We start from the raw sequence: 12,158 nt of genomic DNA on the forward strand, positions 1-12,158 counted from the left end.
CTGGATGTTAGATAGCTATTTTTTGTAAACGTGTATAGATTTTGTGAGACATAAAGAGTTGCTGCCTATTGCATAGGATTATAAATAGGTGCTGCCAAGTTTCTAATAATAAAACCCGTTTACAAATCTAGGTTTATTTCCCTACTGCATATATTAGTCAGGTAGGTACTGAGACAAATTAACTTATTTACCATTTGATAGGCCGTTCAGGTGGGTTCTTTTACGCTGTGAGGTGTTCGCAAAATTTACCGTTAGTGAGCACAAGAAGCTGAGTTGTAGAACTCTATGCCTGTATATAAGTAGTTAGAGCTGGACAATTTTGTCATTCTCATTTTCTATGTCCTTGTTGTAACATCAGTCTGCAGATGCGTTTAATGTTGTGTTTGGATAATTTGAGAGGAGAAATTTGTTATGATTATTCATTGGAACTACAAAGTGCTCATTGGACTAAATTATGATGCTGGGACTCTTGTGCATTTATTCAATGGAATTCTGGACAATATCATTGTAATACACCAGGACTGCTGGCAGACTAGGACGTTCGAGGAACTGAGATTCATTTGGAACATTCGATTCTTTATTTCTTGTGATAGAACTTTTTGAATTATATTGGATTTAATTCATAATACTGCAAGTTAATCTTAAATTTTCATTTTATAACTTTCATGATTAAATGATTTGTAACGTTTTACAAAACTTGTTGGTTTTGCTTCTTTCTCTTACTTAGTTATGACCATAGAGTCGTAATAAGAGATGATAGGTTACCTGGTTATGACCATAGAGTCGTAATAAGAGATGATAGGTTACCTGGTTATGACCATAGAGTCGTAATAAGAGATGATAGGTTACCTGGCTATGACCATAGAGTCGTAATAAGAGATGATAGGTTACCTGGTTAAGCCATATGGTAGATAATGAAGTTACGGCACCAGCATGACTCAAAATGCCTGACAAAAAGTAGGAATCATTGTACCATGCTCCCAGCACTTGGTCTGATTCGTTAAACACATGTCTTTGCATTCTAAATCCATCTACAAGTATATTACAGTTACAAGTTAGATGTAATATATTATGTTTTAGGAAAGAAATCGCGATTAATCTAGATTAAATGACAAAATGAGAGATTGGAAGGTCAAAGGACAGACTGAGATAGTGGAAAATAGTATGAGCATGTCTCATTTCCTCTTTCGATCATGTCTCATTTCTCTTTCTATCATGTCTCATTTTCTCTTTTATCATGTCTCATTTTCTCGTTCTATCATGTCTCATTTCCTCTTTCGATCATGTCTCATTTTCTCGTTCTATCATGTCTCGTTTCCTCTTTCTACCATGTCTCATTTTATATTTCTATCATGTCTCATTTCCTCTTTCTATCATGTTTCATTTCCTTTTTCCATCATGTCTCATTTCCTCTTTCGATCATGTCTCATTTCCTCTTTCTATCAAGTGTTATTTCCTCTTTCGATCATATCTCATTTTCTCTTTCTATCATATCTCATTTCCTCTTTATATCATGTATCGTTTACTTTTTCATATATTGATATAAGTTTATAGCTTTGTAACAATAAACAAAAATAAAACTAGTTTTTATTTTGTTTTTTACGCCCGTCGATCATCAGAGCATGGTGGAGGTGTAAAAAGAATTCAACTACGTAAAGTGATATTAAAACTCCTGAGAGGCTTCTGACCGTTACAGCGAAAACTCTTTTTCCCATCTGTTGTTTTCTATACTGTCTAAAGCCCATCATTATTTAAACTTTAGCACGTGACTATAGGATATATGCTATTCCATACATGAGGCCTAATTCAAGTGTGAGAGCTTACTGCATGCATATACATTAGGATATTCTTCTATATGTTATCGTTAACGCATGAAACATATAAAGCTCTAACCCAATCGACTTTATTATTTTATTAGGTTTATATTGCGATCATTTAGGGATAGAAATAAGAAAAATAAAAAGATACCACTGATTATAAAACTTTGTATAATCTACACAAACCTAAATAAGGAAATATAGTCTTCTACACGATTATCTCAACAGTCGCACCTTTTCCGTATTAATAACAAGCACTGTGTTAAGATCAGTGTTGGTTATGCCTTAGATTGGGGCTAATATACTTTGTTTTACTTAGGATATGTTTTATTCGTGCAGATATCAAATTGAAACAACCGTACAGGACGGCAGGTTAATTACCGATGGGCTGTACACACTTGGACACACCAAGCTATAAGTGTTCGTCAGACTGTGTACATTTGTAATCCGCGAGCGTGAAAAATAATGTACTGTAACTCATCTTGCCTTTGTTGCATGTAGTTTCGTCTGTCCAAAAGCAAGCCCTTCCCCAACCTTTATTCAGTTTTGTCTATTAATTTATAAGTATAGTCTGATAAAATTCCTCTATTTTCTACAGCAGATATTCTTTGCGATTTAATAAATGAAATATAACTTGCATATTTAAAGAAAAGTGATCTTGATGAAACCATGTGATTGCTTGTTTACTTTAATTCAGTTATGCGTGCAAACGTTTGAAGCGTTGATTGAATTTCCAAATAAAATGAATAAGCTCCTCACTATCTATTGATCAACTGAATATTTTACTTACCAATAAGACTGAACACTACAATTTCACCTCCTCTTGCCAAATTTCTGTCATAAACTCCAGCTACCAGCAATAATGTGTCGCTTTCATTGAACTGTGAGAACCAGGTGTGTGCACAGGCAAACTTTTTCATGTCTGCTTCATACTTGAGGTGGCAAGGGTAACTGCTGTTCCACACCTAGTGAATCATTACAAAATATTAAAATCCCCTTGAACATCTATTTCACAGATGCTAACTAGCACAATTAATTTTCTTGTGAATTGACATAGATAAAACAAAAGTAGCCCCCCCCCCATAAAATCAAGACAATAAAGAGCAACAATAAATAGGAGAAAACATAAGGTTTTCAAAATAGAACTATATATTCTGGTATAATGATTTTATAAATTCTTAATTTTCAAAAATATTTTTCAAATGTATTGGTCATCATTTGTATTGAAGAAAAATAATCTTTATCCTCCACATTCACAATCCACGGAGGACTTGAGCTTCATTAATAATAATAATAATAATAATAATAATAACAATAATAATATGCATTATTGTTGTTAGACGGGCCGCCAGTCCAAATTACACTGAAGATAGATGTAAGACAAAACATTTCATATTGATTTTTTGACTTTCTTCGACTTCATCTGAAAAAGAGCTAGGTCATGTAGTAAATAACTACTCTGTATTTGTTCCATGTAGTAAATAACTACTCTATATTTGTTCCATGTAGTAAATAACTACTCTATATTTGTTCCATGTAGGAAATAATTACTCTCGATTTGATCCATGTAAGAAATAATTACTCTCGGATTGTTCCATGTGGAAAATAATTACTCTTGATTTGTTCCTTGTAAAAAATCATTACTGTCGATTAGTTCCATGTAATTTATTAAATTATCTTTTTGTAATACAATGCTTCTGTATACTGTTGAATGCATACCATATTTCCTATATCTATATTTTCTATAACAGGGAGAATTCCATATATAAACATACATAATAAACATATAGGCCAATCTATATTTGACCCAAGGCCCAAATAATTTATTATCCCTTTATATAATCTTAATCTGTCCATCGTACTTAATCTCCATTATAAGCTTGTAAGAAAATATCTTTGCGTCTTCGTATGAACGTACGAAATAACAGTGTTGTTTCCATCCACTCTGTGTATAGTTACTTATATTGCACCACGTGATAAATAGTAATATCTTGACATGATTTGCCAACAGTTATAGTCATCACCTAATTGTAATACCTAATAATAGAAATAGTACTTCAGTGTCGTGTAATATCTTATTACTAGCATTAGCATTTTACCTAATTTGTATTCGACGAAACCATTTGGCACTTTTCTTGCCAGTTCCACCAAATGTACAAAACCTTATACGTGCGATTTCTCTTTTATTGGCTATCTAAAAACGTCATACCTCCAACCCATAAATTCAATATTTGTGCAAACTGGTCTCAAATATCTTCAACAGAACATTGGAAGGTAATTTATCAAACCGATTTAGCGTAGATGTCTGGTTATACAGTACTTCGTAAGATTGTCTTTCGAGAGTGTTTTGGTATATACACCATACGTCTTTATTGAGGACAGCAAAGAGCAGAGAGTTTATAGTTGTAGACCGTTTCGAATTGTTTGTCACCAATATTCATGTACCATCAAGAATGTGCAACTTTTTAATAGAGTTATTTTGTTTTTTCCAACTTAACCCCCATGTTATAGTCATTGCGTTATTCATAAATATGACCTTATGAGGATTGTAATGGAACCATACCTCATAGGGTAACGTTGGAACGGTACACCTCCACAGGAATATACAAATTATTTATGAATATTTTCCCTCTGCTTTAATTATGCTTGTGTTGTTGATTGTATATGACAGTGCTGTCCATCCTTTTCGACACCATGGGTCACTGAAAAACGATTTTCTTGAAGCAGAGGGCCGCAGCAGAATACTGAAAAGCAACGATTTTATAGCTGCTCGAGTTCTGGCGGGCCATTTAAAACCAGCCCGAGGGCCGCGGGTTGGACAGCACTGGTATATGAAATTGCATAATTGAACGAACAATGACAAGCTTGATTTATAATCTTTCAAAAATCTTTACAATGATAAGGAGATATATACGTCTATTTGTCTAACTCATATCTCGCAGGCAAAAGGTATAGGTCGATATAGTCAGTGTTTTCACAAACGTTGTTCGATTTCTGTTAATTGCCTGCAACAGTATCAACATGTTTACTGTTTACGTTCTTATTTATCAGTTTATGGTGCACACCGCTACGATTTAGCCAATCAAATGGTTTGTTTTTAAAATCCAAAATAAACTGTAAGAAAATCTACCGTTTGGTTTCTGAGATATTACATATCAAGGTACTTAAATTAAATCAAGTATCACCTAGTGGACATTCTACACAGACATCATTCCATTCTTTGCACAAAATGCCATTTTTCTTTGCCCCAAGTTTACTCCAAACTAGCAAAAATTTGTTTCATCAAGATGTGTTCAAAAGATGTAGCTAAAAATCTAGAAAATGATCGCGGTCTAATAATTTATTAAAAACAGTTCTTAAGATTTGAACTGCTATGTTGCATTGAAAAATATTACTAGTAATTTCATGAAGTTATTTAGGCTTTTCCAACTTGAAGCTGGAAAAACACTTTCCATGTATCTACTGTTATCATAATATAAATAATTTTAAACAATTGGTCGGTATTCGATTTTTCAAAATGAATTAGGCTTTTCACTAAATAATTCAAGAATCATGAGAGATAATGCTACCATGAATAAGCAGCAATGTTTAGATTTGCTGTATGTGACGGGCCTTTGTGTTTAGAAGATAATGGATCGGTTAATTTTGACCATTCATTTTCTTGTGTATCTTGCTTTTGTGTCTAGTAATATTTTTTTATAAGCTCATTGAGTGTTTGCAACTTAATAGATTTTCATTGGAATCAGATTGTGCTCCAAGCACTTTCTGTTATGTATTCACAATCTGAACGGAACATAGACTGCTTCTGTAGGCTACACTAACCTTACTATATTCTACATGACTATTGTTGGTGTTTACAACTGTGAAGCGTCATATATGACATGTATAAGTTTATCCTGTGTATTGTAAATTTCGTAACGTTCCAAGTTGGCTTAAATTAACCCAGATCTTTGCAAACAACCAGCTCGTATCATAGTACTAAAATATTGCTTTCAGGTGTCATACTACGCATAAATTCCTCTCGTATTTCAAGGTTCCCTACATCCTGAACTTTAATTTTCAACGAGATTCAGAAAATGAACATGACAAAATATATGTAGTTGTATCTACTATTTTAAATTAGTGACATTAAAATCAGACAGTACATACTCAATAAATGAAGGAGAATTATTTAGTATACATGTATTACACTGATCATCCTTATATGCAACATGACCTCTAATCTTTGATTATTATTCAGGACGATTTACATAATCTCCGTAAATTCCATCCGTACAATTCATATTATCCCTATCTCCAATTCTTACATCTTTCGTTGTATTATTGTTATTGACGTTGTTCGTGTTGCTGTTATTATTTATTGTCATCTTAAGTATAGAAATACTTATTAACGTCATAAAGTCATATTATTATTATTATTATTATTATTACTATTATTATAATAGTTGTTTAAGATTGGGGAATTGTAAAGCTGACGTCATATAACTAGATTATTAGTGTTGTTATATCATTCAATGTTTGCAATACAATATTGGATCTCGAATAAAATTCCAGATAGTTGTCTGTTAAATAAGCAACATTATATTGGAAAAACAAACTTTATGTCTTTTTAATATCTACAATTTAAAACTATATTTTCTTTACAAAATGAACGTTGCATCTCTTGTCTCTGTAATGAATTATTTAAAAAATAATGGAATATCTACAATATTTAAACATTTGCTAGGTGCTTTTCATTTCCTGTTAATAGCACTCATATTTCTATTCCACGTACTGTTGTCTCTTAGTAAAAAAACCCATAATTATATTCCTTATGCGCTCGTTTCTAAACAAACTACATTCAGCACATTCATTTATCTTTAATATATTTGATATATTCGTATATCATGATAAAATAGCCGCATCCACCGTTATGTCCGAATAATTAGGTGTTGAAAAAAAGAAAGAAATGCCTTGATGAATCCATCCTTTGAACTTGTTGCGAACATTTTGCCGCTGTGTGAGAAGCAAACACGCAAGACTTCATCAGTGTGGCTTTGTAGGACTTCACTCTCAACAGCTGGTGTGTGGAAGTACAGTCTCTTGTATTCCTTCATCCATGACTCTTTTCCAGCAGCTATGGGTATAGACCGTGGTATTTTCCAGCGTCTGTAAAATAAGTTTTTCCACAAAAACTCGTCGAATGCAACTCTGTACCATGTCTTGCACACCTGAGACACTTTAATTACGGTCGCGGCTGGTAGATAATAGAAAATGTTGAGGAGGATATCATCAGGTAAAATCTGCCAGGTAAACAGACTTTGTTCCTTTTCTTCTGGATCCATTACCCATGAAAAACAGCAATATCTGCAATATAGAAATATGATTGTTACATTTTACCGAGGGATGCCAGTACATGCAATTTTTGACACATACATTGATTCATTTATTTCATCTTTCTATATTCGTAAAATGTAACAAACTTATCATTTAAATGTCATTTAATAAAACAATTCGTATTGATGGTTTCATATATAGTTATTTATAGAAAAAATATTTAAATTTACAAGCCATATATCCAAAACAATGAAAAAAGAGTTTAGCTCGAGTAGAATAGCTATCAAAATTGCAGATTAAACAGAACTTAAACGTAACTGTCTTCTTTGTAATTGTTTCTGCTTTTCTTTTATGGAATTCAATCTACGTGCCCGTTTTGAAATCTAATCTGATTTTTTCCTTATAAACAGTATGTTTTGTATTTTTCTTTAAAGAATCTTCAAAACGGAATCAAATGGAAGACTTTTGAAAAATAAATTCAGCCTTGTTTAATGTTTTTCTTTATATATATAGACATAATGAGAGCTATTAGGAATTAATTGAGATGCATTACAGCATAGAAAATACATAATTGGAGAAGAAAAGAAAATGCAATATGTAACGCATAGACGATCAACAAGCCAATACGACAATGAATACGTAAATCCATCATGAATAAATAGTGAATGGATGAATAAAAGTCATCCTAAAACTCTTTGAAGGTCATCCTAAAACTCTTTGAAGGTTATCCTAAAACTCAGTCTCAGTCACTGCTAATACCTTATACAAAACAAGTTAGACAAGCAAAGAAAATAACCATTTCGCTAAGAGTTATCTTTTTCTGAATGATTGAAGTTGTGTACACGATATCACATAAAACTGTTATCCAGTTTTCATCATAGGCTTTGCTCTTTTAGCTCATTTTCATACAATATAACAGGACGCTTTCTATACTTTATTGCTTTTATTTTAAAACTGTGTTCCATTCGATGACTGGGTTTAATCTATTTTACAAAGAGTTAAAGCAAGGCTTGGTTGACCATTCCTGTAAGAGGTTGTCTAGCTTGTGAGCTGTAGCCGAATGTAGAGACTAAAACATATCGTGAGTTTATGATAACCAATCTGAATGCATTACGTATTTTCATCAACCAATCAACACCTCAGATAGATGTTTGGAGGCGATACTGGATTTCCTTGACACACACAATACAAAATTGACTGATTAGTAACAATCAAGCGAACGAATAGTTAGGATTGATTTATCGGCATATCCTGCGGAAATAGGCATATTTATATGCCTTGAAAGACTAAGGCTGGGTTACAACGATAATGCAGCTGTTGGGAAGTGGTATCTGCCTTTGAAGTTCGTTAAATGTATGATTTTGTTTTGTTTACGCAGGTGAAAAAATCACAATCACATATATTCTGGTAACAATCACATCGGAAACGAACAAATGTTAACTGGAGTTTTGACTTCAAAACGGGTAAACGAATCTGTGATAAGTTATGTTGTATATGCATTTATATCTGGTAACAATCATATCTGAAATGAACAAATGTTAACTGGAGCTTTGACTTCAGAACGGGTATACGAATCTGTGATAAGTTATGTTGTATATGCATTTATAAAATGAAACTATTCACTGGAATTTCCTACTTACAGATAACCAAGAATGCAGTTAGTGGAGTATCACAATCTTTTCATTGGTGTTTGTTTATATATATATTTATATCAAACTATTAATAAATGATTGGATTTTATTGTCGGATATGAGCAGTAAACAATATTAAAGATAAATGTTAGCTTACATGTGTATATGTATATGTCTTTCATCGAAAATATCGAGAGGAGAGAGTCTTCTTTGGTGAAATATATATACGTTTAAAATATAAATTACTAGCTTTTATTGTTTACTAGCTTTTATTGTTGAGGGCATGAATAATTAAATATCTTAGAAAGTAACTGTTAAATTGCAGAGAGAGAGAGAGAGAGAGAGAGAGAGAGCAACATTTCTATCATTATTGGCTTTTATAAATGAGAGTATGGCTAATTAACAATTAAAAAAACCAATGTTAACTTGGATGTGTGGAGAGAGAGAGAAAGAGAGAGAGAGAAACTGTTAACTTGCACACACACACATGTATGTATGCATGAATGTATGTATGTATGTATGTGGATATACATACACACATACATCATCACCATCATCATCTTTATTTCCTTCCATGGAAGATTACATGATATAAGAATAAATCATCTGAATACAATCAATAAATATAAAAAAAAAAAAAAAAAAAAAAAAAAAAAAAAAAAAAATTCTATATTGGAATACAAATTCTTACACAATATCAATCAACAAAGTGTTCGTCAACTGATAAGTTGCAAGTTTCAGTACCTTATTTACAGAAGATAGCTGCACACTGCATGACAAAGTATGCTGCATACAGGACGAATAGCTTGGAGTTTTCTTTGTCGATTACTCCTGATGGTAACCTTTTACCTAAAAGATATTGTAGTTGCAGCTCATCTTCTGCATTAAATAACGTAATGTGCAGGCTCAGGGGAAATTTATCAGTAAGGAAATCCCAGAAAGAATTTCGAAAGTTCGACATATAAGGACAACTAACACAACAATGAAGTATCAAGTCTGTATAAACATTCCCACATCTAATACACATATCAAGCTGTGTTTGTGGAACAGCAGCCCATAGTTTAGCTACATATGTAAATACCTTAGTGTGTTGTCTAGTTTTAGCCGACTGCCACACTGAGGCAGGTCGTAAGTATTCGTGTATCGAATAGAATCTATCAAAATCTGCTTGATTAGACATACGAACTCTCCAGAGGCTATTTTCAAGACCAACAATTTTTGACCTTACAATTTCTTTCCAATTATGTTTATCTGGAATTTCAGAATGATGTAAATAATCAGTTAGATACCCGAGCAAGTCTTTGAGGTATAATATAAATTTGAAATTAACATAATATAATTAATATATATATATATATATAGAGAGAGAGAGAGAGAGAGACTTTAAAATGCATATATAAATAAAGGGAGACTCCGTTTTCTATGGCGACATTTTAATATTCATAATGTATTGTTACTTAAGGGTATCAAACTTAAACGTCTTTATATATATATATATATATATATATATATATATATATATATATATATATATATATACACATATTTATTTATATTTATATAAAGATAGAGAGAGATAGAGACGGATTCACATTAATGAATGATATTTTGAAATAGACTTTATTTTTTACATAGATATATGCTATATTTTAAAATTAACAGACACTTTCGGAAATATAGCTCAGTGTGTTATAATATTTAATATTCAGATGTGGTAATTGTTTGAAAGAGAATACAAAAAAGTGACTAAGTGTTTATATTTGTCAGATTTGTCCCAGCATTACTGATGTTTGAATGTTTCAGAAATTATTAAAACTGTTGTAACTTAAAAAAAGTTCTAAACTAGATTTGCTGACCGTGGCCCACTGTTAGTCTCACTTATATAATCAAGTGCGTACAATAACATTAATTCTGGCTGGGCATTTAGGTCAAATGATATGCCCTAATAGCATTAGGTAGGTACTATAGCACTGTTAATGATTGGGCTTTTAATATAATGCTATATACTTACAGCACCTTCTTGAATTGTAATTGAAAAAAAGAGAGATTTTTTCACTGATGCCCTTGAAATAAATATTTCTGTCACGTTTAATGATCAATATACCATCAAGTTAGACTGAGTGTACAGTGAGGCTTCGATACAGGTTTTCTGTTTGAGACGTAGTTGTTCTTGAAACGGGAAATCAAAAGACCAATAGAACACATACATCATTTACTGTTTTGTATTCAAATTCTAAGGCATATCAGAAAAAAATAGAATTCAAAGATTTACAGCTAGCCGTTAGCTTTCGGAACTAGAACTGAAATCTCCATAAAACGTACATGCTAAGTCCCATCCTATACATCACAATTAGCACGTTTTTATGCGTTATTTAATTATGATAACTAGTTATGAGCGAGTTTCTACTTTCGCTTTCAAACGTTCAACAGAGCCTTGATTTGGCACGCCACAGATTTATTACACCTCTACAGATTTGTTCAAATCACGTTACCTAGTTAAATCGCTTAATAATCTTAATCACTTTGGGCAGCCCTTGAAAGAAACTTCAGTTAATTTTGAGAGACTAACCTGTTACTTTATATTGCACAGCTACATGTTAAGCGTCACTGTTTACGGTGTCCAGGTACATTTTGCTATTATTGCATTTTATTTCCAAAACAGCCCGGAAGTTTTGGCTATTCATTCACACATAATACTAATAATTTATTATGCAATTTTGGCAAAATTTCTAAATGTCTTACTGTTCATAGTATACAGATATTTTCATTACCATTAAAATGACTATGCCTGAATATATATATATATATATAGATATATATATATATATATATATATATATATATATATATATATATATATATATATATATATATATATATATATATATATATATATATATGTGTGTGTGTGTGTGTGTGTGTGTGTGTTCTAAGTGGACGTGTACGCGTGTCATTTTCTGTTTAAACTGTTTAATAGGCTTAAATTTGAAAAATAAAACTATATCCCGGATAAGCTTTTGAATTAATAATCAAACTACACTGCATTCCTTTCAATTTGTTGACATATTTGATAAGGATGTTTTGGCCAATACGCATAGTGCATTGTTACATAAAAGAGTTTTGAAGGATACGAAATACGTTACCTATTGACGTTCATCGCATTAGGTAAATAAGGTATATCATGTAAAACTAATTGTTTATGGGTAAGAATATTTTTGAAGATTCAGACGGCATTGCCTTTTGAACCAAAAGGAACCGTAATCCAACCTTTAATTGCCATTTAGAATGATGTTTTGAAAGAAAGCAACTTGTGACAGAAAAGTGATCTTGAAAGGGATATTGTTTGTTCCGTTTATTCTTCCATTTCTAAGATATAGCAATGAGGATAATTTAA

At 32.0% G+C, this 12,158-nt stretch overlaps 1 protein-coding gene across 1 annotated transcript in view; it reads right to left on the minus strand.

The window, feature by feature from the left end:
• The window catches only part of LOC149771343 (F-box/WD repeat-containing protein 5-like), a 36,139-nt gene extending 24,750 nt beyond the window's left edge, over positions 1 to 11,389 (minus strand). The window contains exons 1-4 of the mRNA XM_089948594.1: positions 11,334 to 11,389; positions 6,770 to 7,163; positions 2,608 to 2,782; positions 892 to 1,031 (exon numbers count right to left, since the gene is read on the minus strand). Coding sequence (XP_089804720.1) covers positions 892 to 1,031; positions 2,608 to 2,782; positions 6,770 to 7,141 — 687 coding nt within the window. The 5' untranslated portion in view covers positions 7,142 to 7,163; positions 11,334 to 11,389. The remainder of the gene's footprint in view (positions 1 to 891; positions 1,032 to 2,607; positions 2,783 to 6,769; positions 7,164 to 11,333) is intronic.
• Positions 11,390 to 12,158: the final 769 nt, after the last annotated feature.

Source organism: Sinohyriopsis cumingii, unplaced genomic scaffold, assembly GCF_028554795.1.
Source record: "Sinohyriopsis cumingii isolate HCF-2022 unplaced genomic scaffold, ASM2855479v2 utg001940l, whole genome shotgun sequence".
NCBI lineage: Eukaryota > Metazoa > Mollusca > Bivalvia > Unionida > Unionidae > Sinohyriopsis > Sinohyriopsis cumingii.